A 25,343-nucleotide genomic window follows, 5' to 3' on the forward strand; every position below is an offset into this window, starting at 1 on the left:
AAACACATGCACCTAGCATGGAATGGACATGAGAAACAAGAACACCAGTTATGAAACTGGTAACTGTCTTTTCAGCCACCTTTGTAATTGTCTGAGGAACAAAGAAGGCAAGAAGTAACGTCTTCCAGCATAACACTTTTGACACCATGAATGGCTTCTCTGTGAGCCAAAAAGGTGTATATGAGCGGAGGAGGAGAGAAAGGTGGGGGAAGAAGTGAATGAGGGTATTCAGAGAGCCCTTGGCATAGATGGGGGAGAATGGAGGACACTACCATTGGAGAAAGGGGTGTGTGTATAACGAGTGCTACAAAATCTCTGGCAGTGGGGGAAAATGCAGGGCCCTGCTGGGGACGGGTCATGGGATGCATATTGAGTGGGCAGAGGAGAGAAGATGGGACTGGAGAGACAGTATGCAGAATCTTGATAATGGAACAATGGAGAACTCAGGTATGGAGGAGCACCCAGGAGCCCTGCCAATGGGGGAGGGAAGCATGTGGTAGAATTGTATGTGGAGGGGGACCATGGGACACTGAGAGCATCTGTTGTGGGCTAAGGGAAGGTGCACAGGGTCCCTGGCATGAGGCTGGAGGATGCAAGAAGTCCTTGAAATGGAAGTACATGGTAGGCTGGGGAGCTTGGGAGGGTGGGGAGAATGGGGAGATTCAAAAAGCCCTTGACAGGTGTAGTGTGCTCAGCCGACAGAAGCAACAAAGAGTGCAACATTCGGGTAGAGCGTATTCTAAAAGAGAGCTGCTGTTGGATGTTGGTTATAACTTAGGAGTTACAAAAAATAAACCAGAAGTCATGACCTGTCAAAGTCCCTTCCAGTTCTATGAGATAGACATATCACCATATTGTCTTTTTGCTGTGGAGTAAGGTACTCTTACACCACCTATGGGGTGTCAAGGCTATGTAAACTATGCTGCTGACTGAAATGCCTTAAGGGGCAATATTAATTTTTTTGCACTTTTGACAATCAGCTGCTCTTGTAAATTTTTGGGAAAAATATTGCTAAAGGGCTGAAAGTGTCAGAATAATTAGATGTTTTGAAAAAGCCTTGGAAACGGGTGTTACCACTGAATTTGCTTATAGACACATTTAGTGGGGAATTGTTTATTCTGAGCAAAAGTGTTAGGTTTTTTCCTTTTGTTTTTCAGTGAGGAGAGCTACAGTGTCATGGATTATTCCTTGAGGGACCAGCTGTTGGTTGAACAGTGTGATAGTGAGGAGCTGAATTCCTCACCTGTGAAGAACAGTTCTACTATTCTGTATTCTCGCCAGAGTTCTACAAGTCATCTCTTCAGGTTAACCGTCCTTAGCAACCATGCAGCAGAAAAGGTGGAGATGCTCCTGGGAGCAGAGACTCAGTAAGTACATAATAAAAACTTCCCCAGTTCTCCTTCCCTCTCCTCTTCTGTCACTTTTCTTCTAGCAAGAGTGCTGGAGCATAGATGCCTTAGACTCTATTCTGTTCTTTGTTCAGCAAGCCTAAAAAACGTGGCAGAGTTCTCTTAATAACAGGCCTGAAATGTACAGGTTGAAGTAACAAAACAGAATTGTTTCCTGACCAGGATGCTTCTTGGGACTGTGTAAGCCATTTTGCTTTCTGCAGTGGACAGTAAGGCTGGACTAATAGCTGTTTTCTCATCCTGTGAAAAATTTCCCATTCCACCTTGAGGTTTTTTGTGGGAGGTTAAAAACCCAGAGAGATTAAACGGGACCCACCATAATAGCAAACAGCCTGAATCAGGCGGAGCAAGTACTTGAGCCTGCATTTACCAACTCCCAGGTGAGCGCCCTAGCCTCTGGGCTATTGACATTTGTAGATTGCAGTTATTACTCCATCTCTGGTGAAAAAGAAACCAAATTTTTGGGTGGGAGAGGGTCAATGAAACAGCAGTTTCAATTCCAGACCCACTCCACTAAGCAATGTATTCATCAAATATAATAACTTGTTCTTTTTACAGTAGAAGTAAGCTGCAGATATTGGCTCATACAATATTTTTAAAATATGTATAATATGTCGTTTGTTTTTTTAAGTGTTGGAGTCACTGTTTATTAAAATTTTCTAATATGTTGGACCAAAATGGCATAGAAACAAAGAACACCCAAAATTCTACCCATAACGGTCCAGGGAAGAAATTATACAGGCACTGAATTTGCTTTGGGGAAATTACTACATTTTGCTTATACATATCAGATGAATTCCACTCCAGGTTTTATTTCAGCTAGCTTTTTGGTTGTCATCGTGTCCCCTGCCCGCCCGCCTGCCTACTAGCCCCCAGTGAGAATCTCTCATCTTTTTGCTCATTATGCTCATATAATGTCTCTCTAGGTATATCAGTAAGTTGACTGGAGCCACAATAAACTAGAACAAGACAAAGTATATGGATGCACCTGTGCTCTGAATGTGTATTCAAATTTATTAATTATATAATGTCAACCATCTCAAGCTACAACCCATATTTAAAGAGCAATATGAAATGTTAGGCTGGTGTATTATCTGGCATCTGTGCAATACAAAAATCTGTTGTGTGTGTTAGAGACCATTTTTGTTCCAGCATAAGAGTGCTTTGTTGCAAAGTCTTCCAAACTTGAGGTAATGTTAATATGTAGCTGGCTGCAGTTTTATATGAACATAAGTAGCTCTGTGGTGTTCCATGACTATAGTAAAATATGACTACTTACTATGGTATGGTTTAACTGCTGGAAGGATGGGGGTATTAGCCAGCATTTTGAGATCACGTATTGTTTGCTACTAAGATACGTTTTGTTCATTGTTGGGCCTTTAGATGTTCACCGTTTATCAAAAATAATCAGGACAGTATTTTTTTACTTTGCAATTATAGTGTCAGGAGTTACAAGGAGACAAGTTGGACAGCTTAGTGGTTCGAGCATTGGCCTGCTAAACCCAGGGGTGTGAGTTCAATCCTTGAGTAGGCCATTTAGGGATTGGGGCAAATAGATGTCTGGGATGGTGCTTGGCCCTGCCAAGAGAGCAGGGGACTGGACTAGATGATCTCTCAAGGTCCCTTCCAGTTCTAGGAGATGTGTGTAAGTTGCAGACCCTTTCTCTCCTTTTAGAAGTGTGTAAGAGTCCAAAATTGAATCAAAAATACCACTATTTTTAGCTGAGGGTCATGCATTCTTCTAGTAATGACAGACCAGCAATGAAGTGTAGGAAGTTACTTTATGTCAAACTGATTGTTCAGAATTTGTGATTTCTACCAAACCCCTCTGGCCACAAAATAGGATTTAACAGTGAAATTCATTTTAAACTCGTGTACCCCAGAGCTTCCACTCTATTGCTAATGTCAACTGTGTGGTGAGTTGGACTGTTTAGTCAATGAATTTAGCAAGTGCAAAAAGACACAGATATCTTAGCAGTAAAGTCGTTCTGATTATACAGAATTAGCTCTTAATTATTTCTTCTGTCTAAGGCAGCAATGGGCAACCTAGATTACTAAGTGGACCCCTTGGGTGGACCTCTATGTGAGTGGCTAGCAAGACTGTCAAATCCAAGACTGTCTTCCCAGGATTGGATTGTTTTGCTAACTGTGCTTGCATAACTAGAATTCTAGATGTTCTCAGTCAGTGTTATGTACAATCAGCATGCACCTTGCTTTATGTGCCCTTGCTTTACATATGTATCATTTTTAGCATTACCAGTAAGGGAGGAAAAAAAGAACTATACAGATTGAAGCTGTGTGTGGTCAACAGTAAACATGTCTTGCAGGCCACACATAGAACCTCAATGGACTGCAGGTTGCCCACCACTTATCTAATGGCTTGTCTACGTGAACATTGCGTTTGCCATAAGCTGAGGTGTGAATCTACTCTTCACTGGCCTGCCATGCACTAACTATCCATGTGGACCCTCTGGATGTGTACTAACAATTTATTAGTGTGCTTTGATCAATGCCAGTTTGCAGTCAGAGAACATTTTAAAGCAGCGCTCATACAGAAACCTTGCATGTGGCAGGCTAGTATGGGGTAGAGTTGCACCATAGCTCACTGTAAATTAAACGTATGCAAGCCTTTAGGTAAAATCCAGGCACAATCTGAATGCTGTTAATAAATCCTGGTTTGTCACAGGTTTTCTTGGACAGTTTACAAACAAAAGGAGTTTGAGTGTGAAATAGAATTAAATTGGAGAAAAGAGGAAACAAATAAAATATGGAGATGGATGGAGTGAGGAAAGGGAGAATAAGACAAATAACACAAAAAAGGGGAGTGCCTTCAATAAAAACATAAATGTACAGTATACCTCACTGACAGAAATGGGTCCCCATCCTTTGGGGAAAGATGTGTGATGTTTTGAGCACTTTTGTGTACATGGATATTGCTGCCTATTCTGGATTAAAAATTGACTTGGAGATGAAACAATTCATCAGATTTTATATTCAGCTTTCAGGCTGATGGGGGTGGAACCTGTCCGTGCTTCATTTAAAGATTTGCTTCTTAAAAAATGGTTAAATATTTGCAGCTATGCAGATGGAGCTGAGCTCAATTTATCCTGCAACAAAGATGACTGGTGAATTATTCCCTTATTGTAAGTTAAGTTTGAGTTAGAAGAGATCCAAAGAACCATCTTGTTGATTTTCTCCAAAATCCTCAGTGTGGCCATAGACTCATGGAGGAGTCACCATGGTCCATAGGCTAGAACCCTAGGACCAACAGGCAGGAGCCTTAAGTTTCATTCTTTGCTCAGCTACTGACTTAGTAATGTGATTTGTGTGTGCTTCCCATCCAGCAGCACTGAGAGGCACTGTGGATCCCTGGGTAAGGTGGGAGGTGGGGGGCTTGGCTCTGCACCCCGGAAAGATCAGGGCTAAGGGCAGAAAGGCTTGGGCCTAGGGCATTCAGCCATCAGCACTGCCCAGACAGAGGCCCTGGGCTCCTCTCCACCTCCCCTCAGCAATTCAAATGGTCCCAGGGGCAGTTGTCCACTTTGTCCCTCCCACTCCTCCATCATCAGGCCTTTCCCATCTGTGAGGTGCCAATAATCCTTCTGTATCTTGGGAAGATGCCTCTGAGATGTGTCTGCTTGAGATGGATGAAGACTGCAATATGCCTGCTAGCTGATAATAGTGGTGTTCAATTATCGCTGTGACTGAGTTACGGTTTGGACTTCAGGGGAAACAGTTGCTTCACAGGCACAGTCCCAGTGCTAACCCCAGGTGTTAAGAGTAAATTTTCATAGTGAGAGCTGGGCAAATCACATCTTCAAACAACTTTCTTATATGTTTTGTAAAAAAGACCTGTGAGAAATTAGAAGTATTTTTTATCTGGTCAGAAACTTCCACTCATGTTTGCTGTAGGCTAATCCACTGTTGGAGAGAGAGGCTCTTTACCAAAAAATCAGAATGAGCCTTTGTTTGTCTGATAAAATCATGTCATGAGATGACTCATAATTATAGATTCCTGCATTTTATGAGTAAACTGTACAGCACGCCCTTGGTTACATTGCTCTGAGTCTGTGAGAACAAACTCCTCTTTGTGGATGTTTGGGTGGTTACCAGACTGAAGATTAACAGCCTTAATAAGGCAAGTGATCGCATTTGTTGTGTTGATTCTGAAATATGTTAGAGGTGTGCACAGTCCTTAAAGCCAAGACTGAGCCCATGTACACCGTTCTGATGTCTCACAAGATGAGGTGTTTCAGCAAGGAGCTGTGTTCATTCACTCAGAATAAATAGAGCTTTATTTTAAAAACAAAAAACAAAACAAAAAAAACCCTATAGCCCCTGGATATAATTTTTAAGAGACAACTAAATATTTGATAAATAACAAATTTTTATATCAGCCCAGACTAAAACTTGACCTAGTATTCAGAAAATACGTTCAATCCTAAGAGTTAGGGATGCAGAGGTGGATTACAGGTTTGTGGGCCCCCTCAACCACCTTTCTGCCTGCAGTCCCCTCAACCCTTCCCACTCCTGCTGGGGCAAAGGGTCAGGACATGGGGGCTTTCGCCTCCACCCACATATCTTCCAGGGAGCGGAGTTGTGGTGCAAAGGCTTCTTCCCCCACCTGCCATGTGCTCCTGCTGGGATGCAGAGTTTGGGCAAATGGAGTGAGGCAATCCCCTGCATCTGAAGAAGTGCCAGGTGGAACAGGGCAAGGCTCCCATGCTCCAACCCACTCCCTGGAAGATATGCTGGGCGGGTGAAGCAGGTCAGGCTTCAGAGGCATCCTAGTTGGCTGGAACCTCTGGGCATGAGCCCCTTTGGCGTAGTGACTAACCCACCACTGCAGGGATATACCACCAGGGTCTTAACTCCGCTCTCATTAGTCATGTGTGCTGGGGGCAGAGGGGCGATTGAGTGAACAAGGTAGAATCCTAGATGATGAAAAATCTGGAGCACAGTGCTTGTATTGGATCTTTGTGCACGAAATCCGAATGTCTGTGCCATAGAGATTATCAGCTCTCCAGACACAGAAATAACAACGTAGCTCTTGTTGTGAAGGCAGCTAACAGAAGTTACTTCAAGCACTGCTAGAGTACAACAGCAGGAGTAGATTTAGAAGAGGAGGGGGAAAAAATGACACGATCAGATCTAATTTGCGCGTCAAACTAGCATGTTCCACAACAGATCCTGGTCAGCGCCAAAACATTCTGATGTCAGTAATTCCATCCAGGTTCCGTGAGCTCCCCACAGAAGAGTGAAACATGACTTTCTAGTTTGTGTTCTGTAGCTGCAGAAAATAGGCCGGGCAGTACATCTTCTGTCTGATTATAACATGGTTATGTCTGCACTGCAGCTGGGAATGCACAAGTCCAGGGGGGCAAATTCAAGTTAGCAGGGCTCAAGGCACAGCACTTAAAAAAAGCCATGTGACTGTTGCCTTTGTGGCTGGAGTTAGCATGAGTCTGTCTACTCTGGCTGGGAGGCTTGCTTCAAATCCCAGTGTAGAAAAATCCTGTTTGTCTTAGGTGGTTTTAAAGGGTGAATGGGAAGTCGAGGTAGGCAGTAACTCCAGGAATGCACTGATTATCTTGCCTCCAACCCTAAAACAATTACCAGAGGTGACCTAACGTTTTGACAGCACCTGTACTTACAAAATTGAGAAGAATTATTCAGGGTTTTTTGTAGGTCGTTGTGTGTTGCTGTTCCTGCCAGAAGAGTGTGCTTGGCCTACACTAGGCAGGTAAGTAAATTGTAAATACACAACTCTAGCTACAGCAATTTTGTAGCTAGAATCAATGTATCTGCAATCAACTTACCTGGTCGTCCTCACTGAGGGAGATCAATGGGAGAGTTTCTCCCATTGACCTCCCTTACGTTTCACGGTAGCTAGGACTATAGGGGTCGACTGCCAACCCCGATAGGTCAATTTTGCAAATCCCTACTAGGCATGTGAAATTGAACCCCATAAGATCAACCTGCTCAGGGTCAATCTTCTGGGTAATGTACACATGGCCAGAAGAATTGACTAGAAGTGCTTCTTAAGCTTTTTGATACCAGGAATAGTCTTGCTGCCGCCTTGAACAGTGTCAGGAAGATCTCTGGGATCAGCGCTGGTTCACAGACCAGTTGCTGAGAAACACTGGACTAAGGCATTTATAAATGGAAAACATTTGGTATTTCCCAGACACAAGGGAGTTTCCAGTCAGAGGGCCACATCCTTACCTTGTGTCAGTCAAAGTAATATCTCAGAAACCTAGTAATCCTTGCTGATTTACACAGCTGGGGACTTCAGCCATAATGTTGGAGCACTTACAGAACCCATGCAGCAATCTGTTGCAAACTGCAAATACTGGTTTGACTTACTGGCTAGTTACTTGTGACTTCTTCACTGAAAAATGTGAACAGATGCTTTTCAACACACACTACAATAGGGAAAATCCAAATATTTTATTTTTGTTCTGATTTATGTTCAGATGAAAGAAAAATCCTGATGTTCATAAGTAGTCAGTTGTTACATCCATCTGTTTGTGTATGGTATCTGCCCTGGCCACTTGTGGTCAATAAAATAATGTCCTAATGCCTTTTTTTCCCAGTATTATTAACCCTAGTCAAATTCCAGTTTGAATAATTCTTCTTCCTAAAATCACCTTTTATTGGAATATATATAATTTCTCCACCTCCTGTCCTCAACGTTATCTCCTATTGATGGTTGCTGTTAAGTGATTGCTCTCTCACAAATGATTTGTTCAGTTGTGTCACTGTAATACAGTGGTATGCAAAGTTATTTGAACATAGTATAGTGAAATCATTTGGGGTTGCTCATAGATTAGAGATTAAAGAACTGATCCGCTTCAAACTGTTTGGGATGCCCATAGTTAATGGCAATCAAAGATGGGGTTTATTTTCAAAAGAGCACGGTCTACACTGCTTGCTTTTGGAAAGGGATTATGCAAATGAGGTGCCAGATATGTAAATCAGTGCCTCTTTTGCATTTTATTTTTTCATTTGCATGCCTCTTCCGAAAGAGGAATGTAAGTGTAGACACAGCTTTAAGAGAGTTACAATTTGCGGCAACTGACTGTTACATTTAAAGGATTAATGAGATTGATGGGGCTAATGTATGTTAAGAAAAGGCAGAGCATGTGTGAACGCTATCAACCTTTGCAGTGCTGATTACTTGCTGGTTGCTGTGCACTATGTTTCTAAGTAGTGTGCACTATGGAATCTTCTCATCCGCCTTTAGTTACCCATTTATGTTCTTTGTTATAATTTTGATTTAATTTGGACTGTGTGTCGGCATCAAAATGACAAGGATATTTGCCTTCGTGTCATTAGGTTTGTATCATCCAGGCTCGGCTCTACCATCCAGACAAAATAAGGAGACACTTGGAGCAGTACAACAGTTGACTTTACAGAGGCAGAAGAACACACATTGTTAGGGACATTCCCAAAGCCTGTCGTCTTCAATGTACAGGGCAGGGGGGAAAACATCTGGAAGTCTTGTGTTGCTGGGGAGGGCTGTAGCCCCGTTCTCTGTTCTACCAGTTATGGTTTATTGCATGCTAGGAACATAGGCATTTTCCTGTGTCCAGATGTGCAAAAAATGTCGATAGTGTTGTAATCGAAAATATAAAGTCTTGATTTGTTTCACTGTCTCTTTAAATTGAAGAATTATCCTGGGGTGCTGGGTATTTTTAACAACTTGATTTTGTGCATTTTTGAAATAGAAAAAAGTCTGTATGCTAATACTTCAGCTGCAAAAATCTATGCAAGGCCAGTGCAGTGCTTTTTGCAGCTCATGCACTAATAATTTGGATAACCATAGCTCTTTCAATCATGAAAGAAAAGAGAAACAAGTAAGCTCTGTGTGGAAGGAGTTTACGGCAGAGAAAAATAGGTCTAAAAGTGTCTGAGAATGAGGACAAAGTGTAAGGTTCGCTGTGTATCCAACCAAGTAAGGCCTCTACTTTCGCTTCACCTTTGCCCTCCTCTGCATGTACTGGTAGCAGAAAGAAGTGATTTCTCTCGTGATGTCTCTTGCTCCTTGAAGGATTGCCTTAAAAATTCAGTTTGGGCTACAACTTCAATCTCCATTTTTGGAGGGCTGTTTTGCTTTTGGAGATTTTACCCTCTAAATGTAGAGTCATTTTGGCCATTGTAATGAAACCCAATTTTGATTTTAAATGTATGACAAAGCTACCAAAAACTGTTACGTCAGTAAAATCGTCTGTTTTAGGTATTCTAAAGGAAATGGATAAAAGAGCTGGGGTGTTGCATTATGAAAAGTTACTCTGGAATAGTAGCAGTGTTGATATTAAAGAAATAGGAGAGGGAGGTAATTAAGTCACCTCCTTTGTTCTGTTCAGAAAGAGACTAAAGCACATGAGCAGATGCTAAGTGTGATTGCTTTTTGGTGTTCAAACTGAGAGGTAATGCCAGAATGCTCTGATTCCCAGCCACTTGACAGCACTGGTTTAAGTGTTGGAGCAGAGGCTTGGGCTCTGGACACCTAGATTCCACTCCTGGCCCACTGACTCCACCTCTTCTAGGTTGGTTTTACCTATCCGAAAAACTGATCTGATGTTTCCTGCCTTGTGCAGCTTAATACTTGAAGGGCAGCACAATATGTGAAATGTGCTGACTAAAATTCCTCGTGTATACCCAGAGCATGAGTGCATACAATAAACTGGAATGGCAAATACATATTTGAAAGCATGACTGTCTATTCATCCAATAGCTTGGCATGTACGTGACTATTTTCCAAAAAGCTTGGAGCAGTAATAGCTCCAGACTCTGGAGTAACTAATGAGTACTTTAAAATTTCCAAGGAAGGAATTTTTCGAAGGCAAATTGAATGTCAAGGGCCCCATTTTCATACTCTCCCTAACAGCATTCACAAACATTGCAAACACTTCTGTTTGTGGAGCTTCGTTTTCTTGTGCATTTTGGGTAATCAAGCCACCAAAAGTGAGCTGAAAAGCAGGAAATGATGCTGGCTTTAGAGAGGTTGCTGTTAAAGATTCCTTTCAAAATGAGTTCCAAAGTTTCTAAATAATGCTGACCACAACTGACCCAGTGACACATACGGTTCCTCTGCATCCCTAATTCTTTTTGAATCTTTTTCCTTGTTGGTGTAATAGAATACCAGTCTTAACTGTTGGTTAATATTTTAATATCTTAGCAATTTATAAAATTAGGTTCAGATTCAGACTATAGGACAATAAGGAGGAAGTAGTTGTTGCAAATCACTCACAAATTAGGAGTAATTTAAAAGGATAGGATGTAATTTGTAATTATTATTTGTAGACTATTACTTACCACAAGACTTGGAAGATACTTAAGCGGGATACTGCATTTTCTTAAACTGTAATTGCTGTGTTAAAGACTTTGCATAACCCCCATGGGGAAGCAGGGAAGTTTTGTTGGGAAAGACATGGCCCTTACTCTCTTGGAGCTGTTTCAGGGAGTGTTCTGTTTTAGAAAAGAGCAACAAGTAATGTCTTGTTCTCTCTGGTACAAATCCCTGTGAGAGGCCATCATGTCTGAGATTCCATTAGCATCCATGCTGCGCTCCACAAAAAGGAAAGTTTTTTGGTTTTTTTTTTATCTTTCTCAATGGACAGTAGAGAGGGGAGGAACATTAAAACATTAACCACACAGTGCTCTAGGCATATCCGTGGCTGGAAAGTTTTACTGTTTTAGATTTGCTTTCAAAGTTTAGTATAACTCTGAAAGAAACAATAGATTGTGAATGATTCTTTAAAGATCTCATTACTGTAATTAGAACATGTCTCAGACTTGTTCTGGAATGACATGCTTTGTGACAAAAAAAAAAAAAAAGCTTGTGGTTTTGTTTTTTGTTTTTAAGTTTTGGGAATTTTGAGTAAAACATTGCTATTCTACTAATTTGTTTTCTTGACTATTCAAGAATTACTTTATTATATGTAGCTAAGGGGGAAAAAGTAGCAATTCCACAAAGTTTGAGAGGAAGAATCCAGGTAAGAATTTAATAGCAATCTACACTCTTTTAAGACTAGATGCTAAAAATGGAGAAATCAAAGAAGAAAAATATGTGCACTAAGCCACACTGAATGACTGAGATGTGTTTTAGGTGTAAAGTGCTGCATTTCAAAAGCCTTGTCTGCATGGTTTTTTATTTATTTATTTTTGACAAAGTCTTTGTCAACCCCCAGAAGTCGCCAAAAAAACAGTTGCCAAAGGGTGTTCACACTTGCTTCCTCTGTTAACAAATCTTGTCCCAATTGGGGGCACCATTATCAACCATGTGAACAATGCACAGTAGGTGTGTATTCCACCGTGCAGTGCTGTGGGAAGCCAGAGCTGATCGCGGCACCTCTTGGGATTCCCTCCCAGTTCTCCCACAGCCTCCTCAGCTGCCGGGAGTGGTGCAGCATCATGAGTAGCTCTGTAGAGGTACAAGGATCAGCTTGACAGTTTTGTTTTGATCAGGGCAGCTAAAAAACAACAATGGGAGTTTGCATATTGAAAACTGATAGGATCTATGACATGTACACGGACAGTTGACACAGGCTGAAGCATAAATTAGGCTACAGCAGGTGTGGCTGGCTCTTGAGGTGCACGTGGCTTTGAGCAATGAAATACCAGAGCCGCATGCTGGGAGTGCCATCCGCCCAAGTGCCAGCAGGGAGAAGTATGTGGCAGCGGCAGTGGCTCCAGTGAGTCCCAGGCATTGGGTTAGCGTGGGGGAGGGAAGGAAGATACCTGGCTCTGGGGGAAGAGAAGAGAGGGGGACTGGGTTAGAGACAGGGCTGGGGTGCCTCCTTCTGGAGGAGTGGGAGGGGCTGGGAGTGCCTGGCTCTGCGGGAGGGGTGGAGGATTGGGTTAGATCTGGGGGGCTGGGAGTGCCTGGCTCTGGGGGAGGAGGAGGGCATTGAGCCACATATTATATATTTTTATCTAGACAGATAAATAAAAATAAGTATATGTGGCGCTTTGCACCCTACCCGCAGCTATTTTGGCTCTTAGTCTCTAACTGGTTGGCCATCTCTGGGCTAGACATGATAAAGGATCTAAGAAACTGGTGATTCCAAACAGAATTATCTAATGGGTCTCAAACTGAGGCAATGAAAGGGGCAAGAGCACCCATCCAGAAACTGGAATTTGATTGTTGGACTGCTGGAATTAGAAGAAGAAGTCATCATGACTGAAATATTAGCTGAGCTGCTAATTGGCTTGAATGTCATTATGGCTAATAACTGTAGTTAGTGTTAGGAGAAGTGTCTCTCAGTCACTCTATGGAAATGTCATTTAAAGAAATGGCCCAGGTGAGACAAATAATTTGTAGGTAGTTGATTTCAACTGAAGCCATAAGCTGTGCTCCTGGACCCTGTCTGTGGGGCTTTGCAGCCGCTCTACTTCTTCCCTGAGTGTCCTCCCTGTCCCCACGCCTCTCCTTCTCTCACTGAGCTTGAGCGCTGAAAAGAGCTATTTGCAATGCAGCAGAAGTTTGGGAAGCCAGGCCAGGAATTGCTGAGCATGGCTCTGGCTTTTCCCTATCAGTACTGCAGCCAGACCACAGATGTTGCTAGGCTGTGGAAGTCTGGGATACAGAGGTCCCACTTCCACCTGCGTTCTTTCCCTCTGAGGTACGTAGTATTGGCCACTGTCCGAAGACTAGGTGCTGGGCTAGATAGACCTTTGATCTGCTTTAGTGTGGCAATTCTAATGTTATGTTTCTGGCCTGCTGAGGGAGGGAGAGAGGTAAAGGGGGTAGTTTTACCAGACCCCTTTGAAATACAGCAGCAGTTTTGCTCCACCACTCTTTGCAGCTCTGGGGGTGGCAGCAGTGTTGTGGTCTAAGCAGCTCCAAGTGCTGACTGACTTAAGCACTGCCCCTTCTGGGACCTTGCCCTGGAGCCTATGGTGGTGGGTGGGTGTTCATATGCAGTGATACACACTTAACTGGGGAATAGCAGTATGGATGAAAAAAAAAATCTGATTAGGATTGATGTTGGAGAAAACAACCCACTAAGCAGCCACCTCATCTGTTACCAGGAGTAAAAAGAGAAGAGGCAATATAGGCAGGTCATGGAGGAAATGCATCAGGAAGGCATATTTGAACCTTCAGCCAGCCTTGGGGCATAACCTGTAGCCGTGGTGAAGAAATAGGATGGTGGCACTAGATACTGTGAGAACCACAGAAGATTAAATGAAGTCACTTTTTAAACTATTCTTATCCATTAGTAAGAATAGATGATGATGTTCTGGGTGCTGTAGCAGGATTAATTGGGTTTCCACGTGGATCTCAGAAGTGAATACTGGCAAGTAGAAGTCAATCTAAGCAATGGGGGAAAAGTGCTTTCACTGCAGGACAAGACTTGGGGCAATTTAAACAGGTGGCTTTTGGTTTGTGTAATGCACCAGCCACATTTGAGAGCCTCGTGGAGTGGGTATTGCATGACACTTCTCTCCACACACACACATTCTCTCTCTCTCAGAACTAGGTGAACAGAAAAATATAGGACTTGAGAAGTCCTCAAATCCAGCCCACTTAGCTGAGGCAGGGCCAAGTAAACCTAGACCAAACTTGACAGTTTTTTTCTCCAACCTGTTTATAAAATCCTCCAGTGAGGGGAATCCCACCATCTTCCTTGGAACCCTATTCCAGAGCTTAATTACCCTTATGGTTAGACACTTTTTCCTCAATAAATCTCCCTCGCTGCAGATTAAGTTCATTACTTCTCAGTCTGCCTTCCATGGACATGAGGAACAATTGATCATCTTCCCCTTTATAGCAGCCCTTAGCATATTTGAAGACTGTTAACAGATTTCTTCCTTCAGTCATCTTTCCCTCAAGACCAAACGTGCCCAGTATTTTAGCCTAGTCTCAGATCAGGTTGTCTGTTTTTTAAATTATTTTTGCTGTTCTTCTCTGCTCTCTCTCAAGTTTTCTAAAGTGCAGTGACTGGAGTTAGACACAGAAATCCAGCTGAGTCCTCACCAGTGCCAAGTAGAGCTGGATAGTTACTACCTATGTCTGTCTTAACAACACACGTTAATATACCTCAAAGTTATATTTGCTTTTCTCACAGTTGCAATATGGTGTTGACTCACACTCGATTTCTGATGCACTATCACTTTGGGATTCTTTTCGGCGGTACTAATATATAGCCAGTTATTCCCCCCCCTTTGATCTTTTCCCTCTTAAGTGAAATGCTTTGCACTTTTCTCTATTGAATTTCATTTTGTTGAATTCAGACCAATTCTCCTGTTTGCCTGTCACTTTGAATTCTAATCCTGTTCTACAAAGTGCTAGCAATCCTTGCCACTTGGGTGTCCTCTGCAGAGTTCACACGTGCTTTCCACACTCCATTATCCATGTCATTATTGAAAACATCAAATAGTATTGGACCCAAAACTGACCCCCAGAGGATCCCACTAGATAGGCCCTCCTAATGTGACAGCAGACAATTGATAACTGCTCTTTGAGCATAGTCTTATAGTTATTTCATCTAGACCACATTGTTCTAGTTCAGTTATGAGAGAAATTGTTAGGCAGAACAGTAACAAATGCACTGTTCCCTGTAAGGTGAGCACTTGTGTGGCTGCCCAGGAGAGATTCAGGTGCTGCACAGCTCATTAGCACAGCACCCACAGCCACCCACACCGAGCAGCATGTGTTTCTATTCGCGGTGCACATCTGCACATGTCTTGATGCACATAACAAAATTTATTCTGCCTATGGATGGAAAAAAATAGAGGGAACACAGATCAAATGCCTTAATAAATTCAAAGCATATCATGTCTTCTGCTTCCCCCATCCACTAGTTCAGTAATCCTTTTGATGGAGGAAATTCAGTTGGTTTGGCTTGATTTGTTCTTGACAAATCCATGCTAGTATTCATTATCACCCTATTGTCCTCGAGGGGCTTAGAAACTGATTGTTAAACAGTTTGCTTCACTATCTTTCCAGTATCTTGTCTTGTTGTATAATATCCCCTTTACCTCCAAGACCTGCATTATTATTTTATTTACAGTTTGTTCTAAACCCTTTCATGCTACTGAAGTCACACTGAGGTCTGTAATTGTCCTGATCACTTTCCTTCTCCCCTTTTCTGAAATATAAGGAGGGCATTAGCTATGCTCTAGTCGTTAGTTGTTATAAATCTAGTCATGTTGTTAGTAAAAATCCTTGCTGTTGAACTATGAATCCCCTGTGCCAGCTCTGAATGTTACCCAGTCCCTTCCTTCTCCCCCTATCGTGTGAATTAAGTACTGAAGGTTGTTGTGGGGTTTTGTTTTGTTTTGTTTCCCGCTACATGTGGCAATTACCATTTCTATACATTTATAACCATCAGCTATTCTACCTCCATGGCCATGTTTCATATTATCATCCTTACTGAAAACCATGGCAAAGTATTTATTTAGTTTTTAGACCATACATAGATTATCTTTAATCATCATCCTATCCCTAAGGAATGAGTTTCTTAAGGGGTATGGGTGTCTCTTGCTTCCAGTTTGTTGGTGCCAGTGTTGCTGGTTCATCCACTGGCATAATGATGATAGGGATGCAGGAATGGATCTGACATCAAAAAGAAGCTTCCTGAACTGGGGATCTTGATATCAGACTGGAAATCGGTGTGATTGGAAAATCACTGGCAAACAGAGCCACCCTAGTGTCCCCCTCAGCTTCCTCGTCACAGTAGGAAAGCTTAGAATTTAATGATTAAATATTTTATAGGATGTAGGGGTGGCCACATTTACTGATCCTCTGAGCCATGTGTGACAATCTTCAGAATGTGGGGGACTTCACAAGCTGCACTTTCAGTATAAAAAAGCTGCATGTAGCTTGTGAACCGCAGTTTGGCTACCCCTAGCCTAGGAGAGGGGAGAAATCAACAGGTGTGGGTAGTGGACTGCCCAGGTGCTTTTGCTGAGCATTGTTTTATGTAGGAAAGCCAAAAAGTGCCAGTGAGAGAGCCCAGTCCTGAAAAGCAGCAACATGGAAGAAAGCTGAGAAGTGTGTGTTTGGTGCTGTGAGCAAAAGAAAAGCTGTTCCCTGCCATTTGATTCCTTCTTGTTCAGAGACACAGGACTTTGCGCATACTTTGTAAATAAACAAAGCTTCATCAAAGGAAAAGCTGACTGTCCCCAATTACTCCTCCCAACGGGAACATGCACTGGGCCCCAAACTGTGAACAGCCACTTGAATCAAAAGAGAGAATATCTATCAAGGGCCGTGAATCAAAATCTTAATGTGCTTTTTATGTACGTAATTAAAGTCCCTTTCTTACACGTTCGTATGGGGTAGTTTATGCTCCTGCCACCAACTGCAGTTGTTTAAATTGTGTCACTTAGAATTAGAAAATCAATTACTGGCCCTTGCATCTTTTTTTATTTCCTAACTTACCTGCTTGCTCTACTGGCTTCCACACATGAATAATATGTCTGAACGTTCTAGAAAGGAATGCATTTCAGCTTTTGCACATTGTTCAAAATATTTATCCTTTGTTTTTATAGTTGGAATAAGTTTGGAAACATTTTTCCTCTAAATGGCACAGGCACCAAGCATAGCACATTATGTTCTTTCTGTGTACGATGCAGTGAACTGAGATTAATTTAAAGGTTAGCTTCTTTTTACAGCATACTGAGTTATTGGCTTTCCCTGACCTGCCTGAGAGGAAAGAAAGATGAGGCCATAAAGATAATTGTTTTCCTATGAAAAAGTCTACAACATAGTTATAAAAAAGGGAAAATATCGGTGATTCAGTAGAGTATGTTTTTCATTTTTTTAAAACCAAATTTAAATTAAATGCATTCAAAGTCCTTTGTATATGCCTTTTATTAGTTTTAGAGCGGCATATTTCGGTTTAGTGTAAACTTGCTTCTCAATAACATAAACCATATCAACATATTCTATAGCTCAGTGGTTTGAACACTGGCCTGTTAAACCCAGGGTTGTGAGGTCAGTCCTTGAGGGGGCCATCCTGGGAATCAGGGCAAATAGATGTCAAGGATGGTGCTTGGTCCTGGTAAGAGGGCAGGGGACTGGACTAGATGACCTCGCTGTCCCTTCTAGCTCTGTCAGATGCATATCTCCAATTAAGTTGATTAAAGAGAGTGTCCAGAAAACTTTGCATTGATCTAACTAAACTGATTTAAAATCATACCTTTAGTGTATACAGGGTGTGAGACAGAGAAGGTCTGTTTTTTTCCACTGTCCCCTACCTTGTGTTTTTATTCACACCTGTGCAAAGAGGGTGTAATGTTACCAAATCAGAGAGAGTGTGTTTACACTCCTTTGCATAGCTGTAAATGACTACACAAGTTAGTATAGAACAGGCCTCGAGTGCAGAATGACAAGTGATGAAACAAAGATGCCGTATTCCTAGATGGAATGCTAATCTTACAGCCAGTGGACCTTTCTCTCACTTTTTCTTTCAGTTGTCAGTGTGATCAGCTGTTGATCAACTTACTTTGGGGAGATGACAAGCATGCTGTGAGCCATTTGTGTATGGAAAAGTTTAGTTGAAGGAAGGAGTATTTGTGAAGCATTAACTTTTAAAAATGTTAAAATTGTTTCTGTATTCCAGGAGACGATAAAAATATTCCCTTGCAATTTAGCCTGAAGCCTATGTGGGTAAAGAAGGATCTGGGAAAACTTCCTTTCAGCAAATAAGTGTATTTTTCTAAACACAAAACATCTAGAGCTGGTTGGAAATTTGAGGTGATAGGGAGCAGATGACCATGGAAAAAATTCTGTTTTGGGGCCAAAAAAACCCCAAGCCCCCAAATTTTTGTCTGCAAACCAAAAGTTTTGATCTGAAATATTGCTGTAGTGCCTCCTGGACCATGTCTGCACTCAAGAAAAATCTCGAAATGGCCTTGCTAATGGCTAAATCGAAGAATTCTAATGAGGTGCTGAAATGAATATCCAGCACCTCGTTAGCATGTTGCCGGAAGTGCCACGTTTTGCTGTCATGCGGCTTGTCTACACAGGGACCCTGCAAACACTGAAATTTGATATTGACATTTGCAGGGTCCTTTCGAAAAGGACCCCCGTGTACACAAGCTGTCCACGAGTGAAACGTGGTACTTCTGAAGTGCTGCGGCCAGCAACATGCTAATGGAGCACTGAATATTTATTTCAGCGCCTCATTAGTATTCTTCGATTTGGCCATTAGCATGGCCATTTTGAAGTTTTTACTAAGTGTAGACTTAGCCCTGATGATTGTAGTTCAGAAGCCTCAAACTCCTGTTTCCTGTGGTACAGGGATCCTGGCCAGTCTTCATCTGTCTGTCCTTCTTTCAGGGCTGTAGTGACCTCCCAGCCTGGGAGCTCAGGACTGGCATGTGCTTCCTCCAGTGGCTGGGCACCGATTGCGCTTTTGGGCTGGGCTTTTACACCAGCAGTCCCACACCCTGACTTCCAGTCAGGTAAGGGGACAGTTCTGGGCTTTGCCCACCAGGGTTCAGAGAGGGTTTCGTCCCCCTCCTGTCTGTGAGCAGCCACCTCTACACACTACAAGGTGAAAATCCAATATTTCAATAAAAATAGCTTCATCAGAAAATTTTCAACCAGCCCTACTAATATCCCATTACCTTGCTGAATTTAATATATGGTATTAATATATCATCTAATGTTTAGTCAAGTACATTAAGTAGGAGGTCCATTCCAGCTTTTTATCACTCTGTAAATTAATACCTCAAATTCTTTCAACAGGTTTAAATTGAGAGAAAAAACATTTGTCCTCTAGTTCTGGTGTGCCTGACCACCATTAATAATCAGGAAGTCCTTTTTCTGGTGACCATATCAAACAGCCCTAACTCTTCTGTATTTCAGTTCTGTTGATATTTTATTCCAGAGAAAACAATATTTGATATGCTGAAAGGATGTATTAGTCTGAGCATGTTGTTAGGTTAATGAACATATTCATTTGAAACACGGGATGTAAAGGTTTTTGAGCTTTTTCCTGTACGTAACTATTTTGAAAAGTAATTTTGATTTCAGATTTCAGAAGCGCTCTCACCTTTTACTAAAATTCATTGATGCGGACGCAGCAGTGAAGTAAGGACAGACACTTGCATGGAATAAATTGGGAGGGTGCAACTTTTATTAAATGTTAGTATGAGGGAGGGGCACTACCCGCCATCATGTGTTCTCTCCTATAACAGACATTAATAGGTTCCAAGGTGGGCGTTACAAGTCACCTTACAACATGACCTGTACTTGGGGTAGGCTTTTCTCAGCAAACACTCTGGACTCAGCTTGCTCCAAATCCTAGTATCTCCTCCACCACCACTCATGTGAGGGAAACAGAGGGTGCTGCTGGGTTGGGACTTTGGCCTGGAAGAACCACAAGGTCTCACCCTATTCTATGAAATTAAAGAGCCATCAGCAAAATCCTGGGACTTTGGGAGCCATTCATTTTCTTCTGCTAACTACATTGAGGCAAGTGGGTGGCATTTCTCCTGCTGCCTAAACCATCTGCCTGTGTGAGGATTCCTTTAATAAGACAAAAGAATTAGTATAACTGAAATACATTTTGTACTGCATTATTGTTGGTTACTTAATAGGTTTCATTTTATGTCAATGATAAAGTGTTTACAGGGAAATATATCATGCTATATTTATAAAGTTCAACTAAAAAAAAAAGTTACGTGGTTCCTTTCCACGAGAGAGAGAGGAAAGATTGAAATCTAGAATTTTGACAAAGGTGTGATCTCTGTAGCCCTCTAAGGATCACGTGTCTTAGAAAATGAATTTGTCTCTGTTTGCAGGAGTGAAAGAGCTCGCTGGATTACTTCACTTGGACAGAACAGCGACAGACAGAATGCAGACAGGACAAGTAAGTGAGAAGCTTGACATGAAAACAGAAATATACTGCCCCGCAGTGGGTAGTTTGAATAAGTGTGACTGTAAGGGTAAATAGTCTTAGGGGGTCAATATATTTCTTTATGAAAAGCACATATCCATATTTCTGTTTGATTTAGCATAGCCTTCATTTGTTGACTTTCCTGGCATACAGTTTACCAAATCTTTTCTGAAGAACTGCTGTTAAGGGGTTTCTGGGACAAGGAGTTATTTTACTTGCATTCATTAACACTGGTTTGACCAGTTGTGTCTGCCTATTAATGACTAGGTAGAGAATGCCAAGCTAATTTTATGTATGACCCAAATTAATCCTTGTGTGTAGCGCTCCTGGTGGGAAACCAACAAGTTAATGTGCTCCATGACTAAAATTACTTAGGTTGTTTTGGTTTTGGCACATCCTAAAATGGGATGTTAATGTGACTCTTTTCTGTGCAGTTTTAAATAGGAAAGGATTCAGTTTCTTGTATGTATCACATGGTTCAGTATATCCTATTTCTTCCTCAGCACTGACACAGGTAGAGATTGTCAGAACTTACACTGCAAAGCAGTCGGATGAACTATCCCTTCAGGTTGCTGATGTGGTTCTGGTTTATCAAAAAGTGATTGATGGTGAGTAAACATTTTTATGGTTAGCTACCGCCAATGTCGCAATATATGAGGCGGGACTGTCCTTTGCAATGGAAAAGTTAGTCATGCTTGGGGGCCCAACCTGGCTGTTACCACAATAAAACTGTTAGTAACAATGTTGAAGGCATATCCTGCAAAGATGCTGAGTGCACTCAACTCCCAGGAGCTCTAACAGGATTTGAGAGTGCACAGCACTTTGCAGAATGAAATCCTTAGTTCTAACCCACTTGATTACTCTCTTAAAAAAAAAAAAAAAAAAAAAGAACAAAAAACCCCTCAACCTCTAATTTCCTGAGATCCAAGGTACACATGTGGTTTTCAAATATAATGCATCTTTATTACCTTATTTTTATTATTCCTAATCCATGCACATGTTTCTAAATAATGGAGCCTGTCTCTACCTTATTCTTTACTCGTAGCAAATATAGCCATATTACAGATGCAAATGAGTCAGTGTGTACGAGATTTTCTCCGTAAGTATTCAATACAGGGTGTCTTATACATTTATTTATTGTTGCCTCCCTATTCTTCCTTGCAGGTTGGTATGAAGGTGAACGATTGCGGGATGGTGAGAGGGGTTGGTTTCCAATGGAGTGTGCCAAGGAAATCACGTGCCAAGCCACAATTGAGAAGAACATGGAACGGATGGGGCGTTTGCTTGGACTTGAAACAAATGTGTAGAGCCCCTGAGCTCTGTTTTCTTTGCTGCAGGATTTGCACTAAGGACCCTCAGCTGTGGCTTGATTTTATGCTCGTTGTCCCACTACAGCTGTAGTGTGGGAGCTGTGAATCACAGATTTGTAAAAATAGTGTGGGTGTGGAAAGGCCAGGGGAAAATGCAGCTCACTATGTGTATCCAGGATGGCTTTTTGAATTAAAAGTCCTTAAAAGGTAAATGAACTTCTAGAGTTCCCATGACAGAGTGTGGGCAAGATCTTTAGATAGTCCCCTCTTCCTTGTTTTACAGTATGGGAATGTTAACTGAGTTCTAGCCTGAGCTAAAGTCTGACCTGCTCGGAATCCTCCTGGACTGAGTGGTAAGCCTCTGGAAAGCAGCTCCGTATACCTTTTGGCCTTCACTGTCATTTGACTTCACCCACTCCGCTCCCTCTTATGTGCATTTTCTTCACCCAGCCTTGTCCAACCACTCACACTTTTTTTCCTTGTTTGTTTTTTCAAGAACACTTACACCTTAGTTTCCTGTGGTGAGGCTGACCACCAGACACCCATAAACCTGCAAGCATGAAGCTCCAGCAAACTAAGAATTAGGGGTTTCCCACTCCTCAAAGGAAAGTTGCAGTGCTGTATTCCTAGTCCTATGTATAGAGATAAATAGTACCTCTCTAGCCCCTCCCATGGCCTAAAATAGAACCTGTGAGCACATGCTCCCACTCCAATAGACTCCAGAGAAGATGTATGTCCTTCAGTTGGATCCTCTCTTCCTTTGTGGCTCTCTGTCTACATCTCAGTGAAGGGTTTTCATAACACTAATTACCTTTTGTGTTAGTCCTTTAAACCTTTAGCTCTTCGGGTTTTCTTTTTCCCCAGTGATGGCTTCTTATTTCACACACACCATTTTTTAAAGATGCTGTCATTTGAATAAACAGTGATTGAAGTGTCTCAGTCTCAACTAGCAAAGCTAATGTGTTCTCCGGGGCTAAGGAGGGAAATCCAGAATGGTTTTCTCTTGGTCTTTTTTGCTGATGATGTCATCTCCTCTATTCAAGCAGCTCAGATCTCGTTTCTCTCCAGGGTTGCTTCAGTGGTCAGAGGGGTTTTTCAGAGCAAGAAATATGTAGTCAAATTTCATAGTGTGGGAAGGTAAACTTGGTCTCCAAGGCTCCATCCTCCATTCCCAGAACAAACCAGCCTTAGAGTATGTTCACCCTTCTAGCTGAAAGTGTGATTTACAGCTCAAGAAGAATTAAGCTATTTCATGCTGAGTTACCATAGTGAAAAGAGAATGTCGCCCCAACAGCATGAGCAGCAGGATGGGCTAGCCACACTGAGTCTGTGCTCGTCCGATTCCTTAGCTTGTTTCAGCTAGTTCTGTTTGTTTTTTGAATAGTCTTCATAATTACAAGCAGCTGTTCCTCTGCATCTCTGATTAGAATATCAGATTGCCTGACAGTGGTGCAATTCTCTCCAAGCTTATCCAGTTGCACACTGTATTTCACTAACATCCTACACCAGCTCATTCAGACACCTTTTTTTTGAAGTGAGGTAAAATCCCATTTAATTAGCTAAGCAGTTAAATGTTAAGTTTAAGCAGTTAACTGATCAGAAGGGGGAGGCAGCCCACCCACCACAAATGGGGGCTGCTCCGTCTGGGCTGGAGCTCCCTTGCCTATTGCACGTCCCGGGCCCGCCACAGACCATGGGTGCTCTGGCTGGCTTGTCTTGTGGGGCTGGAGAAGTCCGCTTCCCACAGCAGATGGGGGGGGGATCTGATCCAGACTCTATTGGTTAACCTTAACCAATAAGCCTCATCCATTTAGGGCAATGCTTTCCGGTTAACCATTAGTATCTCATATCCTTCCTCTCGCCTGCCTTGAGCCTTACTTATGCATAGAATAAACTAACCATTTGTGCTCTGGAGCACATGTTCATTTGGTGTCTGTGAAAGCCAGGCGCAAGCTGAGATGTAGAATTTGGCTCCCACTATTATCCATTATGGTAGCATTACAGTGTCTTGTTGAGCAGCTGGCATTTAATGTAGACACATTTTTCTGGCTGTATGAATGCTTTTGCAGGAGTATCTACAGATCTGAATTTCACCAGTTTGTGTCTTAACTTCCACTCCCACAGAGTTAAGGGTTATAATACTGAATTCTTGGTTTAGTTTGAAAATACAGAAGGAAGTTGGTCTTTGGGAAATGAATTAATCTTTTCGTTTCAATTCCAGTTTTGCTCATATCTAAGATTTCAGGATGTTTTGTTGCTTCAGTTCAAAGGTTTTGCAGAGAGAGAAGAATGCTTTTTAACTTCCCAAGTCTGTAGCAGAGGTGCTAAAATGAATTTCCTGTGTTTTTTATTGGGGAAGAAGGAACAAAGAGGTAAATGGACCAGAACTCCAGGATACCTTCCCCTTCAGTCCTTATCTGTTGATCACTGCAGATACAGGAAGGAAATATGTATGAGTGCTGCATCAGTATTGACTCAAACACTTTGTCACACAATTTACACTGGAGAAGATTAGAAGGCTGGCAACGAGAGAGGGTTTGCAGGGAGTTCTCCAATACTCAGTAATATGATGTTTTGTCAACTGTACCTTTTCATTCTAAATTGTGACCTGACCAGCTGATTGGATGCATGCATGCATGTGATACTGGAGAGGAAACGGTCGGAGCTCCTGTTAGTGCTGCTGAACCTGTTATCCTTTTGTGTTTTAAGGAATACCTGTCATGATTGCACTTTAAGCATCACTGGCCAAATTTTTCATCTTCAACTTAGTTTCAGAATTTCATAGGAGAAACAGCCACTTAATGTTGTCTGACCAAAGTGCACTTGTAAACAGGAAACAATTTTCAGTGACACTTTTCCTTAGCTATGTTATGGTTTGCACAGTGTATGTATTATAAATATGTTAATCCTTATGAGACACAGCTGATCATTTGGCAGGGTTGAATAAACAGCACAAAAATTAGGTAAAACCTTACAGTAGCAAGGCTTGCCGCTTGTAACATTTTCACCCCATTTTTGGAGGGGCTGCATGCTGTAATATATATTGTAATATGTTGAAAAATTGTAAAAGATTTTAATGTTCATAAGGTATCCCTGTAACAATTACACTCTAGACCAGTTTTGTATAAAGTAATTTGAGGACTCCCAGCTTTGGAAGTTTGACACATGGTGATATACCCTTATGAATTAATTTATAAGTGGACTTTTAAAATAGCAATGAACATACTGTAATCTTTGTAAATTGAATGAAGTCTTATGTAACATAGGTAAAAATACTGCTAATTTTTAACAAATTAAAAACCCTGCTGTATACAGCAGATGTTTAACAAAGTAACTGAATGTATAAATTCAGACATTAATTTTTATTCAGGTTTTTAATTATATTGTATATATTTCCACACCTAGGTTTTGAAAAGCATTTTAATGTTTTGTAAATGTTGCCATTTCTACCTTTTATTGTGTACAATTTCTGCAGGAAATAGACATCAATGACCTTATAGGACAATAATCCAATAAAATGCATTGAAAAACTTTATATAAAAAGCTTTGACTTTTACTATGATAATAGTCAACGTCATATGCAAATCCCTGCTGTCATCCTTTTTACTGAAATTAATGCTGACCTTAACCTTTGTCTTTATTGTTTAAGACAGAGCCATAATTTTAATTGGGCGTTATGCACCTTGCCGCTAACAGGGATACAAGTCTGAGCCATACGTAGGGAAGAACAGTAGCTCCATGGAATACTTTTCCCTCCATCCCCA

At 41.7% G+C, this 25,343-nt stretch overlaps 1 protein-coding gene across 1 annotated transcript in view; it reads left to right on the forward strand.

Annotated features, from left to right (window-relative positions):
* The window catches only part of ARHGEF26 (Rho guanine nucleotide exchange factor 26), a 114,323-nt gene extending 89,231 nt beyond the window's left edge, over positions 1–25,092 (forward strand). The window contains exons 12-15 of the mRNA XM_075004078.1: positions 1,158–1,367; positions 20,175–20,242; positions 20,773–20,877; positions 21,434–25,092. Coding sequence (XP_074860179.1) covers positions 1,158–1,367; positions 20,175–20,242; positions 20,773–20,877; positions 21,434–21,576 — 526 coding nt within the window. The 3' untranslated portion in view covers positions 21,577–25,092. The remainder of the gene's footprint in view (positions 1–1,157; positions 1,368–20,174; positions 20,243–20,772; positions 20,878–21,433) is intronic.
* Positions 25,093–25,343: the final 251 nt, after the last annotated feature.

This window comes from Carettochelys insculpta, chromosome 10, assembly GCF_033958435.1.
Source record: "Carettochelys insculpta isolate YL-2023 chromosome 10, ASM3395843v1, whole genome shotgun sequence".
In the NCBI taxonomy this organism is placed as follows: Eukaryota; Metazoa; Chordata; order Testudines; family Carettochelyidae; genus Carettochelys; species Carettochelys insculpta.